Source organism: Leucopleurus acutus (assembly GCF_964270905.1).
Source record: "Leucopleurus acutus genome assembly, chromosome: 10".
Taxonomy (NCBI): Eukaryota; Metazoa; Chordata; class Mammalia; order Artiodactyla; family Delphinidae; genus Leucopleurus; species Leucopleurus acutus.
In genome coordinates this window covers 91,656,452-91,683,424 of record NC_139153.1, presented here as the reverse complement: position 1 = coordinate 91,683,424, position 26,973 = coordinate 91,656,452, and the positions used below count along the sequence as shown (strand labels likewise).

Sequence of the window (26,973 nt, the reverse complement as noted above, 5' to 3'; positions counted from 1 at the left end):
AGAATAGAACAGAACTGTTTTCAATGACATTCTTAGGGGTATTAGAGAGTGTTCCATGATCTAAGTGAGTTCTCAGAGAAGTTGAACCAACCAGTCTCCAGGAGCAGAAAAAGGCTTCGTCCTTCCGCCCTCAGTAGACAGAGGAGCAGCAGACGAATTCCCAGATGCGTCCCCTCTGAAGATGGTCTACAGATGACCTATCCCTCCCCGGTCCGGAACAGGCCTTGGCGGTACAGCCATACAGTGCCTTAGCTCTCCGCGTGAAGGAATAACGTGTGCTGTAAAGCTCTTAAGAGCTTAAGGAGAGATGAAGCCCCTAAATCCATAGCCCATTAAGCAGACACTAATGTCCGTGTGAAGTCCCTGGCAGGTCTGCGTAAGAGGATTATTAATGTTCCATATAAAGACGCCCCAGTAGGAGGCTGAGAGAAAGCTTAGGAAACATGTCAGAGATTTCTTTAATTTTAGCCCTCCACTGGGCACTGATTTTAAGGCTTAAAAAAACCATTTGTGGAACTATCAGGCAGCAGTTTCAATATACTATTTATTTTACGAGTACACACTTAACATAGAGCTTACTAGGGGTAGGCCTGTTCTAAGCATGCTACAAGTAGTCGCTAATTTAATCCTCACAACAGCCTTACTCACAGTGTTTGCTCATCCACATTTTACAGGTGAGGAAACAGAGGCACGGAAAGGTCACACCCCTAGTTTCTGTAACTAAGAAGCTCCCGTGTCTCCTCTGGGAAGCCTCCCGCAAACCTGCCAGCTGTTTTATCACCCATGTCCCCACCGCACCCTGTATGTAAGTTTCTATGGCAGTTAATGTATTAATATCACTCCTCCAAAGGTCTCCTTCCCCACTGGACCTTGAACTTCCTGAGGCCAGGGTCCGATCTTACTCACCCCTTTCTTCTTATGCCCAGTCGGCGTTCAACACATATTTGCTAAACGGAACAAAAAAGTGCAGGTCCATTTATCTCTTATTGGATATCCTTGGGGCCACATGTGTTTTGAAATTCAGAATATTTTGGATTTGAGGAAGTTCAGTGCATACACTTACCCATGACCACTGGTGGGATCTGGGGCAGCAGCCCATAGTAAAATTCATTAACGTTTCTGCAGCTAAACTTATGAATGGCCACACTAAATGAGTAAATAAAGACCATAAATGAAGATAAAGACCTCATCAGAGTTCAGGTGAGGGTTCACCAACAAGTGAGCTATGAAGAAAATCAGAAAAGCACTTGGTTTTCAGAGCACTTTGGATTTTGGAACTGCAGGTAAAGGACTATGGGCCTCTCTTTCTACAAAGGTCTCTAAGACAGCTGTGCAGACCACGGCATGGTCCTACTGTGAGAAGATGTCCCATCAATTCAGTGACTAAGTACCGATGACCATGCTGAGAACTTGGAGGACACCTGGTGGAGACCTGGACCCACAGTGGGCTGCCGGCACATATGCACCAACTCAGGGAGCTGAGAGAGATGTGTGGGGTAAAGAAAAAAGGCCTGGATTAAGGTTCAAGGGAAAGGGTTCAGAGACGGCTCCACTCCCTTCGAGCCAGTTATTTTGGGAAAAGCACAAGACCAACTTGGCAAACATCCACAGGCTGGTCAATGTGTCCTATAAAAACATGCTTCAATGCTGGGTGACGTAGCACTTCTCAACATCACCTGCTCAAGAAAATCCCCCCATCTCCTTTTGCTTTTTCGAATGAAGTAACTTACTGTATCTTAACCTATGTGCTCCTTGAGGGCAGCAATCATGCTGTAACAAGTAACCAGAGACACAGTGGCCTAAAACAACACAACTGTATCATCTTACGGTTCTGGAGGCCAGAAGTCCAGAATGTGCTTCCCTGAGCTAAAACCAAGGTGCCGACAGTGCTACGTGCCTTCGGGAGGCTCGAGGGGAGAACCGTTTCCTCGCCTTTTCCAGGTGCCCACGTCTCTCGGCCCATGGCCCCTTCCTCCGTCCTCACGCGAGCAATGGACTGTGAGGTCTTTCTCACCCACGTCACCCTGACGCTGGCTCTGCCACTTCCTTCTTTCACTTATAAGGAGCGTTCTGATTACATTAGACCCACCCGAATCATCTTCTCATCTCAAAATCTTTAACTTAATCACATCTGCAAAATCCCTTTGTGAGGTAAAATGTGCACATGTTTTGGGAATTAGGACCCGGACATATTTGGAGGACAGGCAAGCAATATTCTGTCTACAACAATATCTAAGATCCTCTTGCATCCCCACATCCAAGGCAGTGCCAGACACATAGCAGAGGTTTAATAAACGTCTGCTCAGCTTTTATTCATACTACTTAAATATCTCCAACCTCATCTTTAAACAGAGAAAAAGATACATATAATGAACCTCACATGAAATAATGCATATGAAAGTGCTCCCAAAACTAAAAAGAACCATAAAAATGTAGATATCTCACAGACTAGTAGTAAGGAATACATACATCCCTTTGTGAAAGAGCCAGTATATAACTAAGGAAAGATGATAGGAAGCTAAGAGAATGCCATTCAATCCATTAAGTCATAATGGAAAAGAGCCAGTAGCTGGAGTACCTAAATCATGTTATCATGTGGCCTTCGGGTAGTCCAGTTTGAGACACTACATAATTTAGTGTCCAAATTGAAGGGGGCACTATTAATATTTCCTCTGGGACAAAAGTATCAATCAGGACTGTTTCCGGCAAACAGAACACTTGGGCACCCCACTTACAGCAGTGGGGTGAGCCTGGGCTCTCGAGCCAAACTGCCTACAACCAAATCTAAGATCCACGCTTAGAGTTTTGTGACCCTGGATATATTATTCCAGTGCTCTCTGCCTTGCTTTCCTCATCTGTAAAATGGGTATAATAGACCCATCTCACGATGCTGATGTGAGTTATTACATATAGAGCATTCAGAACAGTGCCTGGCATATAGTAAGAGGTTAAAAGAAACTAGTGATTGTTACACATGAAGGCCAGCCATACTCAAAATTTCCATAAATTTACAGCACAGAATTCCCAGTGGCTTCCCACAAGTGTAGATACAGGCAAAGGGCTGGCATGGCTTAGCACCAGTAAACAAATGTCTAGGAGGGGTGACACTCTTTTCTTTGGTACCTGCATCCTCACACCCTCATTTCTGCTTCCCCATCCTGGTTCTTGCACTCATTTTGGAATGCAGAGCTGTATGCCCGCCTGGGCTCCTATAATGCTTTGTCATGAAATAGAGCAAAATCCTTTGTTATTAGAGCAGGAGACAGAATGACTGGAAGTTAACCCCGTAAAGCAGCAGTCTGTGCAGTGAGCACGGCTCTGTCCATCTGATAGAGGGGGTGATATTTCCCTGCTAATTTTAAACTTTTGTAAACTTTTGTAAAATTACAATGTGCCGGTACCATTTTGAAATGCAAGCTGCACAAACATGTTCCTGACTATATTACCTCTTGTCACCTTCTGTCCTAAACAAAACCCCAAGTTATTATGTCTCAACAGAAAAATTCAAGTACAAACTAAGCTACTTTCTACTCACGCTGTTTATACAGCTTCTAAAAATAATAGCTACAACCATTAATATTTATCCAGTGTATACTATGTGCCAGGCTTTGTTCTAAGCACATTATGGGCATTTACTGTGCCTTTGCTGTACCCTCTGAGTGAAATGCCTTCATCTCCTCGGCCACCGGGCCAACTCCTACACACCCTGCACCTCGGCTCTCCTCCAGCCTTCACCACATCCCTGGGCATGCTGCAGGCACTCAGGCAGAGTGAGATTTCAGGACGGCAGTTCGTCAATAAATGTTACTTTTTGGGGGGAGATATTGATGTTTAAACCGTATTAGCCTTACAAAGGGATTCGAAGCAGATTTTCTCTTCAGAACAAGCTCCTCGAGTTAAATTTAAGATATGATTTGATTTGCAAAATTGCAACTTGTGTTCACCTAAGACGATATTATACAGTGATACACTGGGTGTTTGTACAACGTTTGAGGCATTTTACTAAACCTCATGCATCTCAATAGAGGCAGGTGAATGTTCTTCTTCACCCCAGTTCATTAAAGCTACACAGACTCTGAACCATCTGTGATCAGAGCCATCTGACCCCCGGTAATGCGACAAGTCCCCCAGGCACACGAGAAGCTGGGTGGGGTGTTCCAGTTTAATGCGGGAGTTGCACCAGCCTCTTACTTGTTAATGTTGCTGCCTTCTTTCAGTCGCTCTCCTGCGGCTCCCGTTTTAGACACTCTCTCGCTACCCGCCAGGTCCACCAAGCTGACCTTGCTCACTTTTTCTCCCGAATTCTAGTCGTGAGAAACGAGAGAAACGACACACATGAGTGCAGAAACCACACAGACATCTACATATATCTCAGCACCACAACAAAAGCCATCCCGCTACAACAAGGCATACTCCTCAAGAAGATCTTAAATTGTAAGAAGAGTTCTTGGACTAGCAGTTTCACGGGCAAAATTTAGGTTGGCGTAGCAGTGTGGCATTTTGTTTTGTAGTTGGGAAGCAAGTGCACTGGGCTTTCCAGAATACAGTCAGAAAGCTGGAGCTTTTATGCACCTATGAGAACATACCAGGACATGAGGATTCCTCCGTATTCAGGTCAAATCCTTCTTTTTTTGAAAAAGCTTTCTTTAGGCTAAATGTTGCGGTTTCCTCTTTAATATCCCTTAATGACTATGAAGTAAACCCAGTTGTTTTTAGGGGAATTTCAGTATGAAAGGATACATAGTAAAAGCTGTACAGTGACATCATCACATTCTTTAGGGAGTTTATACAAGGAATCCGATTTTTTAAAAAATGTTATATATAAAGTAAGACCTAACAAATTAAATGATGTAAGCAAAGTAGCTCATCTAGTAAGTAGAAGAGCTGGCATAAAGTTCTCAGGAACTGAATCCAGTCATGAAACAGTTCACACATGAAGGTAGAGCTCTTTCACTGCTACCGAAGGTTCCACCCGATCCCTCACCCCAGACTGTAGGTCATACAGCGTCTGTGTGATGATGATGTTGAACACAGCATGGGAACGGCTACTTTCTTCATTCATGTTGGTCGCAGCTACCGTCCGAGACTTATTTCCCTCAGACATCAATGACTCGATATCCTGGAGAAAAAGCAGAGGGAAAATATTAGAAGCAAAAAACCCAAGAACAGCATCCTGCCCATCAAGCGTATGTGTTAATTATGACGCATCTGTCACCACCCTTCCATATAAACCTCCTGCTTCTCCTCCACAGAGCCTGTTTCGAGCTTCCACTCCCTCAGTGCTTTCTAGTGGATGAAATGTTTCCCCCATTCTTTTTATTTATTTTTAAAAATTTCTATTGGAGTATAGTTGGATTTACAACGTTGTGTTAGCTTTTGCTGTACAGAAAAGTGATTTGGTTATACATATACATACATCCGCTCATTTTTTAGATTCTTTCCCCATAGAGGTCATTACAGAGTATTGAGTAGAATTCCCTGTGCTCAACAGAGGTTTTGTCTTACTTTATTTTTTTAATAGATCTTTATTGGAGTATAATTGCTTCACAATACTGTGTTAGTTTCTGTTGCACAACAAAGCGAATCATCCATATGCATACACATGTCCCCATATCCCCTCCCTCTTGAGCCTCCCTCCCATCCTCCCTATCCCACCCACTAGGTCATCGCAGAGGACCGAGCAGATCTCCCTGTGCTATGCGGCTGCTTCCCACCAGCCAACTATTTTACATTCGGTAGTGTATATACATCCATGCTACTCTCACTTCAACCCAGCTTTGCCCTCCCACCCTATGTATTCAAGTCCATTTTCTAGGTCTACTTCTTTATTCCTGCCCTGCAACTAGGTTCATCACTACCAGTTTTTTGTTTTCTTTTTTTAATTCCATATATATGCATTAGCATACTGTATTTGTTTTTCTCTTTCTGACTTACTTCACTCTGTAGGACAGATTTTAGGGCCATCCACCTCACTACAGATAACTACAGTTTTCATTTCTTTTTATGGCTGAGTAATATTCCATTGTATACGTGTGCCACATCTTCTTTATCCGTTCATTTGTCGATGGACACTTAGCTTGCTTCCATGTCCTGGCTACTGTAAATAGTGCTGCAATGAACACTGTAGTACATGTCTCTTTTTGAATTGTGGTTTTCTCAGGGTATACGTCCAGTAGTGGGATAGCTGGGTCACATGGTAATTCTATTTTTAGTTTTTTAAGGAACCTCCATACCGTTTTCCATAGTGGTTGTATCAACTTACATTCCCACCAACAGTGCAGGAGGGTTCCCTTCTCACCACACCCTTTCCAGCATTTACTGTTTCTAGATTTTTTGATAATGGCCATTCTGAGTGGTGTGAGGTGATACCTCATTGTAGTTTTGATTTGCATTTCTCTAATAATTAGTGATGTTGAGCATCTTTTCATGTGCCTCTTGGCCATATGTATGTCTTCCTTGGTGAAATGTCTACTTAGGTCTTCTGCCCATTTTTTAACTGGATTGTTTGTTTTTTTGATATTGAGCTCCATGAGCTGTTTGTATATTTTGTAGACTAATCTGTTGTCTATTGTTTCATTTGCAAATATATTCTCCCATCCTGAGGGCTGTCTTTTTGTCTTGTTTATGGTTTCCTTTGTTGTGCAAAAGCTTTTAAGTTTAATTAAGTCCCATTTGTTTTTGTTTTTATTTCCATTACTCTAGGAAGTGGGTCACAAAAGATCTTGCTGTGGTTTATGTCAAAGAGTGTTTTCTTATGTTTTCTTCTAAGAGTTTTATAGTGTCTGATCTTATATTTAAGTCTTTAATCCATTTGGAGTTTATTTTTCTGTATGGTGTTAGGTAGTGTTCTAAATTCATTCTTTTACATGTAACGGTAGTTTTCCCAGCACCACTTATTGAAGAGGCTGTCTTTTCTCCATTGTATGTTCTTGCCTCCTTTGTCATAAATTAAGTGCCCATATGTGCGTGGGTTTACCTCTGGGCATTCTATCCTGCACCATTGATCTATATTTCTGTTTCTGTGCCAGTACAATACTGTCTTGATTACTGTAGCTTTGTGGTATAATTTGAAGTCAGGGAGCCTGATTCCTCCAACTCCATTTTTCTTTCTCAAGTTTGCTTTGGCTATTCGGGGTCTTTTGTGTTTCCATACGAATTGTAAAATTTTTTGTTCTAATTCTGTGAAGAATGCTATTGGTAGTTTGATAGGGATTACATTGAATCTGTAGATTGCTTTGGGTAGTACAGTCATTTCCACAATATTGATTCTTCTAACCCAAGAACATGGTATATTTCTCCATCTGTTTATGTCATCTTTGATTTCTTTCATCAGTGTTTTATAGTTTTCTGAGTACAAGCCTTTTGCCTCCTTAAGCAGGTTTATTCCTAAGTATTTTATTCTTTTTGTTGCAATGGTAAATGAGAGTGTTTCCTTAATTTCTCTGATTTTTTTGTTGTTGGTGTATAGGAATGCCAGAGATTTCTGTGCATTAATTTTGTATCCTGCAACCTTACCAAATTCATTGATTAGTTCTAGTAGTTTTCTGGTGGCACCTTTAGGATTTTCTATGTATTCTATTGTGTCATCGGCAGTGGCAGTTTTACTTCTTCTTTTCCAATTTGTATTCCTTTTCTTTTTCTTCTCTGACTGCTGAGGCTAGGACTTCCAAACTATGTTGAATAAGAGTGGCGAGAGTGGACATCCTTGTCTTGTTCCTGATCTTAGTGGAAATGCTTTCAGTTTTTCACCATTGAGTATGATGTTTGCTGTGGGTTTGTCATATATGGCCTTTACTATGTTGAGGGAGGTTCCCTCTATGCCCGTTTTCTGGAGAGTTTTTATCATAAACGGGTGTTGAATTTTGTCAAAAGCTTTTTCTGCATCTATTGAGATGATCATATGGTTCTTATTCCTTAACTTGTTAATGTGTTGTATTGATTTGCGTATACTGAACAATCCTTGAATCCCTGGGATAAATCCCAGTTGATCATGGTTTATGATCCTTTTAATGTGCTGTTGGATTCTGTTTGCTAGTATTTTGTTCAGGATTTTTGCATCTATGTTCATCAGTGATACTGGTCTATAATTTTCTTTTTTTGTGACATCTTTTTCTGCTTTTAGTATCAGGGTGATAGTGGCTTTGTAGAATGAATTTGGAAGTGTTTCTCCCTCTGCAATTTTTTGGAAGAGTTTGAGAAGGACTGGTGTTAGCCCTTCTCTAAATGTTTGACAGAATTTGCCTGTGAAGCCATCTGGTCCTGGACTTTTGTTTGTTGGAAGATTTTTAATTACAGTTTCAATTTAATTACTTGTGATAGGTCTGTTTATATTTTCTAATTCTTACTGGTTCAGTCTTGGAAAATTGTACCTTTCTAAGACTTTGTCCATTTCTTCGTGGTTGTCCATTTTATTGGCATATAGTTGTTTGTAGTAGTCTCTTATCATCCTCTGTATTTCTGCAGTGTCAGTTGTGATTTCTCCCTTTTCATGTCTAATTTTATTGATTTGTGTCCTCTCCCTTTTTTTCTTAATGAGTCTGGCTAAGGGTTTATCAATTTTGTTTATCTTCTCAAAGAACCAGCTTTTAGTTTTATTGATCTTTGCTATTGTTTTCTTCGTTTCTGTTTCATTTAATTCTGCTCTGATCTTCATGATTTCTTTCCTTCTACTGACTTTGGGTTTCTTTGTTCTTCTTTCTCTAGTTGTTTTAAGTGTAGGGTTAGATTGCTTATTTGAGATTTTTCTTATTTCTTGAGGTGAAACTGTATTGCTCTAAACCTCCCTCTTAGAACTGCTTTTGCTGCGTCCCATAGGTTTTGGGTTGGCGTGTTTTCATTGTCATTTGTTTCTATGAATTTTTTACTTTCTTCTTTGATTTCTTCAGTAATCTCTTGGTTATTTAGTAGTGCACTGTTTAGCCTCCATGTATTTGTGTTTCTTACAGTTTTTTTCCTTTAATCGATTTCCAATCTCATAGCATTGTGGTCAGAAAAGATGCCTGATAAGATTTCAATTTTCTTAAATTTTCTGAGGCTTGATTTGTGACCCAAGATGTGATCTATCCTGGAGAATGTTCCATGTGCACTTTAGAAGAAAGTGTATTCTACCACTTTTGGGTGGAATGTTCTATAAACATCAATTAGATCTATCTGGTCTATTGTGTTGTTTAAAGCTTGTGTTTCTTTATTTTCTGTTTGGATGATCTGTCCATTGGTGTAAGTGGAGTGTTAAAGCCCCCTTCTATTATTGTGTTACTGTCGATTTCTCCTTTCATGGTTGTTAGCATTTGCCTTATGTATTGAGGTGTTTTTGTGGGTCTTTTTCTTCTCTTGTGTTTCCTGCTTAGAGAAGTTTCTTTAACATTTGTTGTAAAGCTGGTGTGGTGGTGTTGAATTCTCTTAGCTTTTGCTTGTCTGAAAAGCTTTTGACTTCTCCATCAAATCTGAATGAGATCCTTGCTGGGCAGAGTAATCTTGGTTGTAGGTTCTTCCCTTTCATCCCTCTAAGTATATCCTGCCACTCCCTTCTGGCCTGGAGAGTTTCCACTGAAATATCAGCTGGAACCTTATGGGGAGTCCTTTGTACGTTATTTTTTGTTTTTCCCTTGCTGCTTTTAATATTTTTCCTTTGAATTTCATTTTTGTTAGTTTGATTAATATGTGTCTTGGTGTTTTTCCTAGGGTTTATCCTATATGGGACTCTCTGTGTTTCCTGGACTTGGGTGACTATTTCCTTTCCCATGCTAGGGAAGTTTTCAACTATAATCTCTTCAAATATTTTCTCAGTCCCTTTCTTTTTCTCTTCTTCTTCTGGGATCCCTGTAATTCAAATGTTGCTGCGTCCAGTGTTGTCCCAGAGCTCTCTGAGACTGTCCTCAATTCTTTTCATTCTTTTTTCTTTATTCTGCTCCTCAGCAGTTATTTCCACCGTTTTGTCTTCCAGGTCACTTATTCGTTCTTCTACCTCAGTTATTCTGTTATTGATTCCTTCTAGTGTATTTTTCATTTCAGTTATTTTGTTGTTTATCTCTGTTTGTTTGGTCTTTAGTTCGTCTAGATCTTTGTTAAACATTTCTTGTATTTTCTCAATCTGTGCCTCCATTTTATTTCCAAGATTCTGGATCATCTTTACTATTGTTACTCTGAATTCTTTTTCAGGTAGATTGCATATTTTCTCTTCATGTATTTGGTCTTGTAGGTTTTTACCTTGCTTCTTCATCTGTGACATATTTTTTTGCCGTCTCATTTTGGTTTTGGTTTTTTCTCTTTATGAGTGGGATTGTGTTCTTGTCTTACTGGTTGTTTGGCCTGAGGCTTCCAACACTGGAGTTTGTAGGCTATTGGGTAGAGCTGGGTCTTGGTGCTGAGATGAGGAACTCCATGAAACCTCACTCCAATGAATATTCCCTGGGGTCTGGGGTTCTCTGTTAGTCCAGTGGTTTGGATTTGGAGCTCCCACCACAGGAGCTTTGGCCTGAACCCAGGCTTGTGAACCAAGATCCCGCAAGCCACCTAGGGCGGCAAAAAAAAAGAGGGGCGGCGGGGGGGGGGGAGGAAGGCCTTGGCTGTGGAGGGTGGGGCCTAAGCAAGGGCAAGGTTTGGGTGGTGGGTGGGGCCAATGCTCAGGACCCACAGGGCTGGAAAAGGCCCTGGGAGCTGGCGGGGGCGGGGGTGGGGGTGGGGCTTAGGCTCAAGGAACAGAAGGGTCCCAGGCGTGCACCCCACCCCTGGTCTCAGAGGGCAGGGGACCCCACCTGGGAGCCCAGCAGGCTCCCTGTGCCCGAGTGGGAGGGGCAATCGCCCTCCACTCCTCTCCCACTCCTCCTGGATGGCTCCTCCTGCCTGCCTCTCCTGATCTCCCCAGCCTCAGGGGTGCCGATCCTGTCTGGCCTCCACTTCTCCTCCCCCCTCAGTCCCCCTACATCCTACTGGTTCACTTTGGGGTTCCTCTCATCTCCTTGTGCGTCAGAGTCCCCCACCAGTGGCACACAGGCACCCAAGTTGTGGGGAGACGCTAACTCCGCGTCTTCCCACACCACCATCTTGACTCCGCCGCTCCCCCATTCTTTCCATCCTGCAATCGTCTTGTTCCTCTGTTAAGTACCTATTCTTCCCTTTGCAAGTTACTAAGGAGAAAAGAGCTAATATTTATTGAGCATTCCAGATACTCAATAACGGTAGTTACCTTGTTTTATTCTAACTCTCCTGCAAAGCTCTCTACTGCTTGATTATTTGCCTCCCTCCTCCAACACCGTGGCTCTCCCAGGACAGGAAACTTTCCTTCTTCGTCTCTGTACACCTGCTTTAGGACACCCAGAACCTAAGGCTCTTAAACAATTTTTGATGAATGAACTTTATAAAATAAGTATTTTCCTGATTTTACACACAAGGACACTGAAGTTCATGGAGGTCAAATAACTCTTCCCACACCTAATAAGAGGCAGAGCTGAATGCAAATCACAAATTCCTCAGCTCTTACTAATGAGTAACAGGAGGAGACAGACACTGATCCTTATAACACTGAGCTAGGAGCCAGGCACCTTAGCAGAAGTGCTGACTTAGCATCTTCATGCCAGAGGGGTCTTCATTCATTTCAGGATCTCAGTGTTTTCAAAGTAATGACTGCACTTTATTTCTGATCTAAGCAATAATAGAATTATCTATGTTTAAATGGCTGGAGAGAGTTATCTCGCAGATTAATTTTAGTCCTACTGAGTCTGAAATGATGCAAAGATAAACACAACACATAGATGGTACTTCTAAGTGGAAGGATATATTTGCTCATTCATTTATTTATCGGTATTCTTCAGCAACAGACAGCAGTTTCTTTTATGGGATTTCCAAAGTAATGACAATAAAAATAGGGACAAAACATAGAGCCAGGACATGAGAAAGCATAAAAGTCAAGGAGTAGGAAAAGGAAACGGGTCAATGGAGGAAGGATCGATTCAGAAAAATAGAAGAACCTGAAGAGTGAAAAGTAATGGAAACTAAGGCAGGAGACCCTGTCAAAGAGAAAGGGTTGAAATAACTACCAAATACTGTTTACATTTGTCCAGATTTGTCCAGAAGGACATCACTGGAAACTTCAGGGAGAACTGTTTCAGCAGAGTACCATGAGTGAAAATATTCAGCAATCTCAAAACACTGGGCCTCCCAACAATACGGCAAACCCCTCACAACCAAGCAGGCTGAAGAGAGTGATTAAAGCCCTTTCTTTCTGTTTGGGGTGGTTAATACTGGGTTTCTGAGACCATGAACGGCATCAATATGCTATAAAGCGTTCACATAAAAATATATTCAACATTACCTTATACTTCAAGTTACTGTCAGTTTTTAAATTACTTTTTTTTTAATGGCACTTACCTCAAAACTAGTGACAGCCAGTTGGGATAAACCATCTACATACGGTCCCAAAACTTTATGCTCTCGAACTTTAAGAGACTGTCTACTCCTTTGAGAGAAAGGAAAAAGGAATGAATGAGTCAGACCCAACTTGAGCTTTTCTTTCTCAAAAGAAAGTACTTTTAAAAGTACTCAGAAACTAAGACTGCAATTTCAAAGGAATTTTTTTTTAACAATCAAAAAGTATTCTAAAAGCTATTTTATTTGGATTAGCAAAACAGCATTCCTTATGAGGAATGTCTTTTATACTCTGATTTCTATTTAAAGTAACGTACTATTTAAAAAATTCTATCTCTACTCCCAAACTAAACAGCCAGTACACAGAATACTACGTTAGGCCAACTTGCTTTAGTAGATGAACTTCAATTTCATGTGGGAGGAGGGAAAAAATGGAAATGAAGCAAAGAACATGCCAGAATTGAACTTAACCTTCAGGCTATTCTATAAATAAGCATATTCTCAGTAAGTAATGTCTTAAGGTTTTGAGCAAATAGTGAACAATATTAAAGTGTTTTAATTTACCTTTTCAGATCAGCAGCATTGATTTAAGCTGCTTCTGTGCTGACCATTTTATACAGAAAGTAATGTTATAGTATAGTAGCTGTTTGTAGTTACTGATATTTATCCTGTATTTAGAATTGGCTCTGCTGGTGAAGATTTTAGGGCTCTTTTGAATTTTTAAATGGCAATCCTGGTTTGGGACCCATGTGAAGAGCTTATCAATAGATAATTGAGATGAAAAGCAAAGCTATAATATATATTATAGCCATATTGTATACGTCACCTTTTTCATCAGATACTAATCACTTTTCAAATCAAGAGTCAATGCTTGGCATCACTCAAGTGTGGAAAAAAGAAACTAAGAATGAGCACTTCCCGAAGTCTCGACATTGTTCCTTAAGAACCTCTCAGTTATCTCACTTAATCTTAATCTCACAATTCCACAAAGTAGGTTTTACTAACGTTATTTTAAGGATGAAGAATGCAATGTGACAACAAGCAATTCTGCTGTACTCTAAACAAGGGCAGACCAAGTGCACAGTTTCAAGAGAGCTGCTTTGATGCCCAAGGATTCAGAACTCGGCTCAGTCTGTTGGCACAACCAGAGATTCTTTAATGCTATTCATGAGCAAGAAAAAATAAATCTAGCACAATATCAAGTGCTTCTGATGGTGTCTAACATCTGGGATTCTTGTACACTGCTGGTGGGAGTGTAAACTGGTACAACCGTTTCGGAAAACAGGTTTGCAGTACCAAAGTTGAAGATGCTGTAGCTTCTGACCCACAATTCCACTTCTGGATGTATTCCCTAGAAACTCCTGCATTTGTACACCAGGAGGAATGTAGTACAAGAATGCTCAGAGCAGCACAGTAGTGGTAAAAAGTGGAAACCACACAAATGACAGGAGACAGAATAAATAAATTATGGTATAATTATACAGTGGAATACTAAAGAGCAGTAAAAATCAATAAGTTATTACTTCATATATCAGAACGAATGAATCATTGAGGGGAAAAGTAGCAAGTCACCGAAGGACACATGTATTATAACGCCACTTACACACAGTTAAAAATTGTGCAAAATTATGTGTAAACTCTTAAAGAGGAGGAAGATAATGAGAAATATAAAACTCGTAATAGTTAAAAAAAAAAAAATTCGTAATAGTAGGAATGGTAGGAGTTGAAACAGTATCAAAGAGGAGTACACAGGTGGCTTCAAAAATATCAGTCATGTTCCATTTATTAAGCCAAACGGTGAGTAGGACAGTCATTGATTTTATTATTCTTTAAACCTTACATATATTGTAAACGTTCTTTCATATGCATTAAACAGTTAATAACTAAAACTATTTCTGAAGATTGGGTCACTTCCTTTCCATCTATAATTTTTATCTTACGCCTCTAATTATACCCTTGATTATACAGCTGCTAAAAACATTTAAAAATATTTTCATCATGTTATATAAAAAATTCAGGATATTGAATTGTATTTAGAGAAGAACCTAAACACGCATACCACACATCCACCCCATAGATTTGAAACACAGGATCAAAATGCACCAAAGCGTTAACAGCAGTTATTTCTGAGTGATGGAATTATAGGTCATTTTTATTTCTTCTTACATTTACCTACTTTCTAAATTTTTATATATATTATTTTTAAATCAATAAAAATTTTAATTAATAAAAAGGTAAATGGCCCTCTCCTTCCTCTATGAAACAAACTCATCTGGTTTTTATCACCTAGCTTTTAAAAAATACAGATGCCTGGGTTTCTCCCTGGGTCTACTGAATCATAAGCGCTAGAGCGGGGGCTCAGGCCAGTGTATCCTTAAAAAGCCTCCCAAGTGATTCCAGTGTACATCCCTGGAGAAGAATGACTTGCTTAGGCTGGGTCATTTGAAACCTTCAACCACTTTGCCTCCAATTTAGAGGTGCTACTTTCCAACATAAATGGAAGGACCAATGTGTCATTTTTAACTCAATTTTTATGAATAAACCATAGTGGCAAAAATAACAAAATAGTAAAAACATCCTTTTAAATGGCATATGTAAGCAACTTTATACACGAATATAGGATAAACTATGAATACTAGATATACCAACAGGCTTTGAGAAGCTGATGATTTCTCAGTAAATGAACTGAAACTCGAGTACCGACCAAGGGCACAAATACTTATACTCACCTGCAACTTTAACTTCAGGATCACTTAAAATTATTACCCCTACTACAAGGTTAATTTCAACCACTAACTTACCCTTTGGGGTCTAAAAGATCCCGAACTTTCTCATTATAAATTTCCATATAGGATACTTCAACTTTAAAGGTCTGTGACTCATTTTGCTCCAGAGAGATCCTTTGAAATAAAGCACAGCAGAGCCTTGGAATGAGGCCCCGCTGCTCAGCATTGCCCATCATGGAGAAGGATTTTCCTGAGCCTGGAGAAGGGCAAGCAGAAAGAAAGGAGGATGGAAGAGGAAGCAAACTGTAATGCTTCAGCTACACAAGTGTTTCATACACAGCAGCCAAGGTCACACAGCAGAAGTGGACAATTTGGCCCCCAAAGGCCAGTCCCTTGGACACCAAGGCTACTATTCTTTCTATTATACTCACGGCCTCCAGTTTGACTTTCACTGTGAGACCCAGAGGGCACCTCTCTTACAGATGGATACGTACAAATGTAAGCACTACAAATATGTAATCTTTAAAAGTACACATGGTAAATATCAAATATCACCATCAAGTAACATTAACAGTATTTTACCCACAAAATACCAATATTTCACATTTGTGAAAGTGCTTTGACATATATTCCCCTAATTGTCCTGTGATGTGACAATAGGCAGTATTGTTATGATTTATTGATTTATTCCAACTTTATAATTGAAATGATGGTGGCTCAGAGGGCTAAGCCACTAGCCTGTTTTTGTTTAATATCCTGGTGAAGTCCTCTAGATGATACTAAGAGGACGATACTAAGAGCTTTTCTACAGTTTTTCACTATAACATTTATACCGAGAAACTGGTAATTATTTTCTTAGTTCAAATACAGGTTAAAACTATAATTTAGGAAAATGACACTTAATAGTTTAAAACTAGCTTTGCTCATTAACACTAAAATTACTCAGTTCCCACAACTGTCAAACCTTCAAAATGAAGATTACTTTTGATCATCTAATTCAGCCAAACCCGTGAAGTCAGAAGCGTTTTTCTATGGTTTCCCAAAGTGTTTTCTATATCTATGTTTTAAGAAATGCACATTTAATATCACTGACTGTAAGTGGCTACTTACCTGTCTGTCCATATGCAAAAATGCAAGCATTATACCCCTGAAAGGCTTTCTCAAGAATTCCTTCCCCAAGGCACTTGAAAACCACTTCTTGACCTAAAAAACAAAACAAACAAACAAACTAAAAAGACTGATTTTTCTTGACATATTTGTAGTAATAACCGAGCCCCAGTCATTAACACATTCTCTCAATCCAAAAGGATGTTAAGTGTATTGCATATCTACTATGTGTAGGGCTGTGGATTAAAGAACTTATTGTATACAATTTTGCTTATCTACTCTTCTACACTATAGCTCAGTACCTGGATCCGTTTATGATTCCACCCACTGTTTCCCTCTAAGACATTTCTCTAGGCCTTCAAGTTCCCTGTCCATTGTCTGTGGGCCCTATGGAAGCATCACTTGAATTCGGTTTAGTTTCTTTTCCTGAGTTAGTATGAAAGTGTCATTCAGCACAAACTGTCTTATCTCCCCATCTGGATTCTGAGCTTCCGATGAGCAGGAACCTCATCATCCCCATCTTGGTATGTGTGTGCACCTCTGCCCCTAGCACGGTGCTAAGTCCGTGCCAGATGCGGAGCAGCTGTTCACCGCTGGTGGAGGGGATGTGCTGAGCCCAGGCACCTCTCACCTGTGTTCCCAGCGGGGATTTGGGGACAGGTTCCCGTCTGTGAGCCTGTCTACAGCTCACTGTGGCTCTTGGGGGAGTTCTGTCATGTACCATCTATACTACGGTAGTGCCCAGCTAAAGATTAAGGTGTGAAAATCTTTTTAAACGCTTAACGAGGCATTTACTACCCTTTGAAATTGGTGCCTTTCTAACATTCAGTCCCCACCATTAAGACAGTTAAAGTGATTTTCTCCTTCCTCTGTGCAGAAACTACTGCTTTAAGTACCTCTTTCCTCTACTGGAATGAGAAGCCCCTGACGGATGTCAGACTATAATCTGTTTATCTTTGTAATCCTAGTGCCTAGTACAAAATGCTTAATAAATGTTTGTCCAAGAATGAGTCCGTTTAATCTTTTTATCCAAATGACAATTCCTTTTACGTTTGGAAATAAAGCAATAGAACATAAGCTTTTGGGTATATGTTTTTCTTTTTTTTGTTGTTGTTTTTTTTTTTTTTTTTTTTTTTTCCGCGGTACGCGGGCCTCTCACTGTTGTGGCCTCTCCCGTTGTGGAGCACAGGCTCCGGACGCGCAGGCTCAACGGCCATGGCTCACGGGCCCAGCCGCTCCGCGGCATGTGGGATCTTCCCGGACCAGGGCACGAACCCGCATCCCCTGCATCGGCAGGTGGACTCTCAACCACTGCGCCACCAGGGAAGCCCCTGTTTTTCTTTGATGCATCTGATTTTAGCAGTCTCTTGTTATATTATGACATATCATGGTTGCAGAATGGGACTCTTAAAAGTGTAAACATGAAACAAGTAATAATATTTCCGGGCTTCCCTGGTGGCGCAGTACTTAAGAATCCACCTGCCAACGCAGGAAACAAGGGTTCGAGCCCTGGTCCGGGAAGATCCCATATGCCGCAGAGCAACTAAGCCTGTGCACCACAACTACTGAGCCCGCACTCTAGAGCCCACGAGCCACAACTACTGAGTCCATGTGCCACAACTACTGAAGCCTGTGCACCTAGAGCCTGTGCTCCGCAAGAGAAGCCACTGCAATGAGAGGCCTGTGTACCGCAACAAAGAGTAGCCCCCGCTCGCCGCAACTGAAAAGAAAGCCCAGGCTCAGCAACGAAGACCCGACACAGCCAAAAATAAATTAATTAATCAATTTAATTTAAAAGAAAAAGAAATAATATTTCCAATCATTAGGTTGGCAAAAAAAAAAAAAGCAACCTTGACAGTATCAAATATAGCTGGATTGAAGAAATAGGTATTTTCATAAGCTGCTGGTGGGAGAATAAACAAATGCAGCCGTTCCAAGGAAAACCTCAAAGCACCAAGAAAAAGGAATATGCCCAGGCTCTCTGACCCACTGTGAGGTATCCGCCCTAGAGACTCACTCCCACAAGAGACCCCTGTAAAAGGATGTTCATGGCAGCATTATTTATAATACTGAAAGCTGGAATCAAGTTAAATGTCCATTAGTAAGGGAGTAGATAAGTAAAATGTATTTTATATGATGGAATATTACACACCATGTTTAAAAAAACAAGCAAAACAAATCTATGTGTGTAAACAATGTAGAATTCAGAAACATTGTTGAGTTTAAAAAAAAAGTCATGTTCAGACTGTACATATAATGTAAAAATTTATGTCAAATAGTATGTGTAATATCTATGTGTGTTAAAGTAAAAAAAAAGAAAAAACTGGATCAGAAGAAAATATACCAAATTTATATAACATTATTTCTCAACTATGGACTTCTACCGAAGAGGCATTTAAAACATGTTAGTGAAATATGTGGATATTTTTAAAAGGGTATAACTGTAAGAGGCTTCCTAAAAATACGGTTTGTTGTGAAGACTACCTAAAGATGTGTGTGTATGTGCACACACACATAAACTCGGAGGATAATAAAGTATTGTCAAAATTCTTATCCACTGAAGACACACTTTCAAAAATGCTTTTATGTGGTGGGAATGTAAATTGGTACAGCCACTACAGAGAACAGTATGGAGGTTGCTTAAAAAAACTAAAAACAGAACTTCCATGTGACCCAGCAATCCCACTCCTGGGTATATACCCAGAGAAACCATAATTCGAAAAGATGCACCACAATGTTCACTACAGCACTATTTACAATAGCCAGGACATGGAAGCAACCTAAATGTCTATCAACAGAAGAATGGATAAAGAAGATGTGGTACATATATACAATGGAATATTACTCAGCCATAAAAAAGAACAAAATAATGCCACTTGCAGCAACATGGATGGACCTAGAGATTGTCATACTGAGTGAAGTAAGTCAGATGCAGAAAGACAAATATCATGATTATCACTTATATGTGGAATCTAAAAAAGGGGGTATAAATGAACTTATTTACAAAACAGAAGTAGAGTCACAGATGTAGAAAACGAACTTACGGTTACCAGGGGATAAAGGGGGATGAGGGATAAATAGGGAGATTGGAACTGACATATACACACTACAATATATAAAATAGATAACTAATAAGAACCTGTTGTATAGCACAGGGAACTCTACTCAATACTCTGTAGTAACCTATATGGGAAAGGAATCTGAAAAAGAATAGATATGTGTATACGTATAACGGAATCACTTTGCTGTACACCTGAAACTAATACAACATTGTAAATCAACTATAGTCCAATAAAAAGATGCTTTTATGTTATAGTTAAGTATGATAGAGTCTTGTGCTAAGAAAATATCTGACCCATCCTGTTGCTGATCTTTGATACACATCGATATTCTTTTCTCACGTGTTTTCTCAAAGGACCTTCCTTATTCCACGTGTATTCCCAAGGCCTATGCCAAAACACAGGCTTAAATCTGGACCTAAGCCCTGTAGTGCAGATGATGGGGAATTAAACACAGCCTGTGCTCAGGCTTGTGAGAATTGATGGTGGTCCTCAGCCAGGACCCAAATGCCATCAAAGGCACTGAAAAAACACCACTTTCTTGGCACAAAGAGATGAATGGAGCAATCTCGTTTGATCTTCCACACTGGTTAACCAGCCCCCATAAAGGGAGTAGGGTGAGGATGGGGACAAGATGCTTTAAGACTCGGCTAGGTCCAACATCCTGACTGTAATTCATGATTTTGATTCATATTTAGTAACTTGGAAAAAAGCAAGAGCTTGAGTTGATGAAAGGACTCAACTGCAGAGAAGCACTGTGGTCAAAGAGCTTTTCACCCTGGCTTCACAGAGCCTGAAGTCATTAACCAATCAAGGATTTATATCTGTTCTTTTATCAGGTAGTGAAATGGATTACTTTCTGGTTTCTGCTTCTGATGCTGAGTAGGCTGGATTTATGAGGAATTATTTTCTCAATGTTTTTGCAAGGGCAAATTACAAGTCTTCTTTTTCCTTGGTAGGAATCATCTTTTAAAACCAAAGATCATTAACTGAAAAAAAAACAAGAATGAATGCTATAGAGCTACGTGAAATAGGTTTATGATGTGTCAGGTGAAAAAACCAACACCACCACCAGCCAGTGTGTGTATACTAAAATTGCACTAAAAACAAAAAATGATCAAAGAATGCTCCAGGATATAAAAAATACAAGAATGAATTTCAGCTTGGCCTGTTTCCAAATTATTGCAGATACTAAATAGGATACGAATTAACCTGTTTAACTTGTATACTTTTACTATGTATGCTGCTAAGAAGAAAAAAAGTATTTTTTTTGTCAACTGCCCCGTTTGCAGTGCACTTTCCGTATTCTATACTGCTGAATCCTTGCAATGCCTTGATATGGACTGTGATCAATAAGGAGATGGGGGGGTGGTGAGGGCAGCACTCTGAAAGAGTAAGTCATTTGCCCAAGATGGGGCCACCAGCGAGTGGCAGGGCCTGTGGGTGTTGACTCCCAGATGGACTGAGGCCCATCCATAATCAGTGATTCAGGCTTCATGACACTGGGAATCAGTTATTCCCACCTCTGGTCTCCGTGGTATGTTTTTTTTTTAAAAAAAAACAAACTCCCAGAACTCAACACACTGCAGTATTTTATTTTTTTTCCCATGTCTGTCTCTACCACTGAATTGTGAACTCCTCTGAAAACAGGAGCTGTTGCATCTTAGCAGAGCACCTGGCACACAGTACGCACTCTAATTTACTGAATTGCTCTGGTGACACTACTGTTTTTAGACTAATGTGTATTTAATTGGGCGTCCCTTTCCTCATTAGTGATGACGGAGGCATCAAAATATTGTTGGTTGAACTTAAAAAGTTAATTGTAGGGTTTACGCTTTGGATAAAGTATGGCTGTTTTTGAAATTCTAATGAGCCCCTCAAGATTACAATAGTCTTTGTTAAATAAGGCCCTGGGGTGTGAACAGACGTGTCAACATAATATGTAACAACTAATTGAATAACTTTGATAAAAATTACAGATTACACTTTTACTGACATCCACAGTTACCTCCTAGACATTGAAACAAAATATATACGACTGAAAAAAATAAACCAGTCTCTTTGATTTCCACTAAATGTACAAATATGCTTTCCAAAAAGTCAAGTTCTTTTAGTTAGATATTTACGGTTACATTTGACAGACAGAATATAATTGAGATTTACTGTATTTAATAAAGTTTTAGTTATAACTAGGAAAGGAAAACATTCTGGGAAACACAAAATGGAATATGAAAAGGTAGAAGACAATTATACTGTGTTTCTGGAAAGAATTTTTCTCCTTTCCATCCTTAAATAGCTATCCCAAAACACAATTTATAAAAGGGAAAATACAAGGAATTATATTGTAAAGTTCATGTATTTTTACAAATCTAAGCAAGACTGGATTCTAGAGAGAATGGAATCCATTTTGTCTACGACTTCATGTCTCAAGGGAAATTTATTATCTTTTAAGAAATAATGAATACTTTCCCACCTCTACAAAGATTCATCAACATTAACATTTTTAATAGCTCTGCTTAATTTCCACTGTATACTTAACATGCAATTTATTAACTGATACAACCTATTGTAGATACTTAGATTATTTCCTCTTTCTTTATTTCTGCAATATTTATTCTTACACATTTATCTTTGTACACTTTTCTATTGACTTTACTAGGCAAAACTCCAAAAAAAATCAAATCACTAACTCTCCTAGCAATGCATGAATCTTTTTTCTACACCTTCAACAACACTGGCTATTATCATTCTTCCTGGCTTTGACTAAGAAAAAAAAAAAAGGCCTTTTGTTTTGTTAAATTTAAATTTTCCTTTCCTTAGGTTATTGTCCATTTGTATTTACTCTTCAGTAAACTGACTATTTGGGTGCTATGTTTATTTTTACAAATCAATTGGTTTAGTAATTGATTAAGTATTAATTTTAAAATATCCATCATATATTAAGGATACTAACCTTTGGTCTATTATATATTGTATATATTTTTCCCCAATCTGTCATTTACCTTTCAGTCTTATGTTGTTCTTTGTCATACAAAAGCTTTTGGTCTTTCATATTCAAATCTCTCATCTTTTCCTTTATGATTTTCATCTATATGGTGTATGTTATGCTTCCAAAATCATTCTGGATTATTATTACCCCAAATTACATAGTTATTCACCCATATTTTCTTCTAGCTTTGTTTTTGGTTTTTCCAGTTTTATATCCAAATCTGAATTCTACTTCTTATCAGCCATGTAATCTTGGGCAAGATCTCCTTCACTAGTAAAACAGCAATAATAGTTGCTCTCTTACTGGGTTGCTGGTATGATTAGATGAGGCAGTACAGTAAAGCACTTGCCATAGTGCGTGGCCATTAAAAGTCTAGAATATATTTTAGCTAATATCCATAATTAATACCATCTCTTAAATCTTTAATCAACTATAATTAATTTTGGTGCAGAAAAGGAGGTAATCATCTATTTTTCCTTCAATAGTTCCTCTATCTTTGCAACAACTGTGAGGCAATCCAATTTTAAAGATAAAAGACACTTATTCTTAGAAAAAAAAAATTAAAGGAATCATTTATTGCTATTTCTCTAGCACCTCTGGTGGTCCCACCTTTAAAATTCCACTGACCAAATGTAATGGTGGTATACTCACACGTGACAGAAAGAAGGGGGTGTGTGAATGTGTGTGTATGTGTAGGGGGGGTCATGATGAGGAGAGGAAGAAGGAACAGTATCATTAATTATTATCTGGGCCAGAATACGCCAACCCATGTTGTCCAGTGGAGGAAAAATATTTACCATTTTTTTTATAACATTAAGATATCTCAGAAAGGTAGAGGGAAAAAAACAACTAAATAAATCATATCAATAAAACTGAATGCAAACAGACTCTATAGCGCTCCCCTTATTTTTTTATTCTGGTGCCTTTGTAGCTCTATGAATCCCTGGCTGGGGTTATACTTAATCAATTCTTTGGTTTGCTGACTTTCAGCCACCACTGGTAAAACAAATGATTATTTGAAAAAAGTGAAGACTGTCAACCAAAGCCTAAAAATGCCCTGTAGACTCTATACGGTCTTCTGTCCTCCTCAGCATAACCAGATTTCCATGAAACATGAACAGTGGCTACACTTCACTCTGTGATGGACAGAAAATATTAACCATCAAAGACCCTTATACAGTCTATTAAGGAGAGTCTGGTTTATCCAAAAGACTGAAGGTGTTTTTGTTTGTGTGTTTCTTTTTACTTTGTTCCTTTTTATTTTTTAAACACAGCAGTCCCTTTTATCGGCATAGAAAAAAAGCAATTTGTCAACTGCTTTTAGAAGCTTAGTTCACACACACACACACACACACACACACACACACACACACACACACAGAGCTATTTATGCTGGAGAGTGGGAATCAGGGAATCCATAAAAGATGCACTATCCCTACCCTAAATGTTTCCCGACTCCAGTTCACACTCAAATGGGACGAAGTGTCTTGTCTAGGGAAATACGTACCAGCCCAGAAGGGAAACGGAAGGGCAAGCTCAGAAGTCCTGAGGGGAGCAAGAGGACCTATGAGGATCTGTTTCTATCCCAGACAAACCACACAAAGGCACAACACAGTCCAACCCAAGAGCCTGTGACTTTTCCGCAGGACCCCTGCCAGAGGGGAGATGGCCACTCTACAGAAGTCAGCTCCACGTGCCTGGCACGGGGAATCCACAGGGTCTCACTTGTTCATAACCATGACCAAGATGCCAATTTCCTCTGTGGGGTTTATGATTAGACTCCTATAGCTGTGTGGACAAGTCTTAAAACCCAGGCGTGCCCAAAGCAACCACAACACAATGTCAGAACAGTAGAGAAGGTTCCTGTATGGAATTTCTGCAAGCAAAGTCACAGACCTGACCCGCCCAGCCCTGAGTCACACATGATAGAGCTCTCTGAAAAGCTAACACCCTGAGTCTCCACACTTGTGCGTAACCTGTCCCTCCTGGGAATAGCAGCAATGGCCTCAAAGCTACCAGGCGCGTGCATTGGGAGCTCAGTAACCAAGGTAATTCTCTCACTGCAGCAGGGCTCTGATAGCAAAGCACAGAAGAGAAACTAGGGATGGGAGGGAAAGTGCATATCATGCATATGCTGACACTTGACTGCTTACGAGGAACAGGGTGAAACATCACAGTGGGCTATGCTCTAGGAAATGGGAGAACAAAATAAGAGGGCATAACCTTGTTTTATTCACAATCTGCATGAACCAAGGCAGTCTCACATAGATCATGGCTGATCAAAGCACTAAATATGGAGATACAAGACTGGACGTGACATGTGCACAGAATATTTCTAAGGTAGTGGCGTGGAAGAGCAGCCGGGATTTTAACACGATTCTATCATTTTAAACAGAATCCCCAGTTTTCCTGCTTTTCCCCATCTCTTTTTTCACTGGAGTTAAGAGTGAAAAAAAAAAAGGTTAAGCTCAATATTTATGATCTGGAGTTCCTGGGCATGCGCGTCTGTGAGGGTGTTTTTCCACTCCTAACCAGGCTGACAGCACTAGCGACTGTGATGAGTCTGGACTTGGCAGGTGGCCCAGCTCTAAATCCAAGCACCTGGACAGTGCAAGGCCAGTCAGGCACCTCACACATACCTGAAGGGGTGAGGAACGCCGAACCTGGACGAGGTTTCAGGTAATCTCTCCCTCAAACAGTGCAACTCTCAGAAACTGTCACATGTGGTGACTTCAAACCTGGTTTAAGTTAAATGACCAAAAACTACAGAGCTTAGATAAAGGAACTAGGGCTTTAAAGGCTTGACTTGATGATAGGAGATTTAAGTTTTAATAAACTATAGAAGATTGCCATTAAGGGGCTTGGTAAAACGACCCTGAGAACCTGGGCCTGGAGGGTAAAGGTAGACACGGGGCCATTTTCCACAGTGGCATCTGGGAGCTATCAGCACTGCAGTCCTCAGGAGTTTTCCTTGCAGCACGGCCTGGGTGACTCGCCCAGATGGATGTTTCCACCCCCTGACAGCGCTGGGGCCAGTCATGAGCTGGCAGTGAACCTCAGCTCCTTTCTTTGTTGCCGTGTGAAGTGGCTGAGTCACAGAGGAGGGGTCAGGCGTCGGGGCCCCGGATGAAAGAGCTGTGAGGACTGTCTCACAGAGAATGCATTTTGGAGTGATTCAGGAGAGTACTTTCACATATAACAACTGCTGAAAAAGGAGCTGTTCTTCACCTCTACCTGCTCGACAGTGTTTGCCACTGTGTTTCTCTGACACAGAGGCAGACCTGACTCAATATCTCTTCTGGACTGTGGGGTGCACAAGATTGACAGCACTTGAGGGGAGGTGAGAACAAAGTCCAAACCAAACACAGGCATTCAGGACTCTGGAGAACTTCTGACAGGAGGGAGAATGTTAATAGTATTATTCCCGGCTAGGTTCCAAGCCAGAGTACTCCAATAACATGATTCCCTAGGCACAGCTTCTTGTTGGGATGAGAGAGAAGACAGGAGAGCCTGGGATTGCAGTAGAATCTATAAAATCTTCACACATAACTGTCATTGACCCAAATCCACATTTACCACTGCTCTCAGCTCTCTTACAAGTAACAGGGCCTCTCTGAACCTCAGTTTCCTCATCTGTAAAACGGGGGCAATATCAGTTTCTACTAATTTGGTGTTTTGACAATTAAATGACCTGCTGCAGATAAAGGGATGAGCACAGTGCTGGGAAACTAGTGCTCAGAACTCTATTGTCTATTGTTGTTATTATTATCCACCCCTCTAAACACACTTAACTAAGTTAAGTGATGTCTCTGGGCACCAAGAAATACTCTAAGGAATAGATGTCGACAAAGAAAGAAAAGTGGAAGAAGGCAGCGCTGGGTGGGATTAAAAAATCTGGGAGTAGAGGTGAGAAGAAAGAGAAGCATACACACACACTCTTGTCAAAAATTTAACAGTGTCAGCCTAGCTTACTGTATCTCAGAGAAATTTTTCTTAACTGACCTTCACTCACCCGATTCTCTCAATTAACATTCTCTCTTCCATCTCTAAAATACACTGATGCAGGCTTACTGCACACTAAATCACCCAACTGGTAGACAACTCTCTGGACTCCCACCAGCTGAGTAAGGTTCTCACAAAGGGTCAGTTGTGTTTGCTCCTGAACTGGTTTGTGTCAGCTACACTTCTCTGTAATTACATAACTAACAAATGCAAAAAGAGAGTTGCTGGTTCTAAGAAAACTAGTCTGGATGCTGAGGAACAACTGGATAAAGGTGAGCCCCTAAAAGAACTGTCAGACTAGGTATGGGTAAGAATTTGGAAGACTGTAAAAGAGAAAGAAAAATCTAGAAGGATTCTGCAGTCAGTGTTTCATAAATGTCTTTTAAGATGGCATGCACCATTTATAGTGAATCCCTAACAAACTTTTCACATAGTCAACTACTACTGCTTCTCATAACCACAGGGAAAACTCCCACAGTTTTGATAAACTTAACAGCTAACAATTACTGAGTATTTATTCTACACAAGACACTTGCTGAGGTCTTCATATACACGTGAATAGTAAAATAATGAATCAGTACAATATGCCCTAACAAATATTTTGGAAGTCTGCTTAAAAAACTGGTTCTATTTTGGCTACTGTCAACTTTTAGAATGTAAATTTTGATGCACAGTTAAACAATATGAAACAGAAACCATTTCTACCTCTGAGCCCATAAACGCTCCC

At 40.0% G+C, this 26,973-nt stretch overlaps 1 protein-coding gene across 4 annotated transcripts in view; it reads right to left on the bottom strand.

The window, feature by feature from the left end:
* Positions 1–26,973, bottom strand: part of KIF13A (kinesin family member 13A) — a gene marked incomplete at its 5' end in the record, with an annotated part of 214,779 nt that overhangs the window by 64,754 nt on the left and 123,052 nt on the right. For all 4 annotated transcript variants that reach the window (XM_082848810.1, XM_082848812.1, XM_082848809.1 and 1 more), the window contains 5 exons: positions 4,192–4,304; positions 4,985–5,119; positions 12,367–12,454; positions 15,165–15,345; positions 16,200–16,292. In XM_082848810.1, the coding sequence (XP_082704936.1) occupies positions 4,192–4,304; positions 4,985–5,119; positions 12,367–12,454; positions 15,165–15,345; positions 16,200–16,292 (610 nt within the window). The remainder of the gene's footprint in view (positions 1–4,191; positions 4,305–4,984; positions 5,120–12,366; positions 12,455–15,164; positions 15,346–16,199; positions 16,293–26,973) is intronic.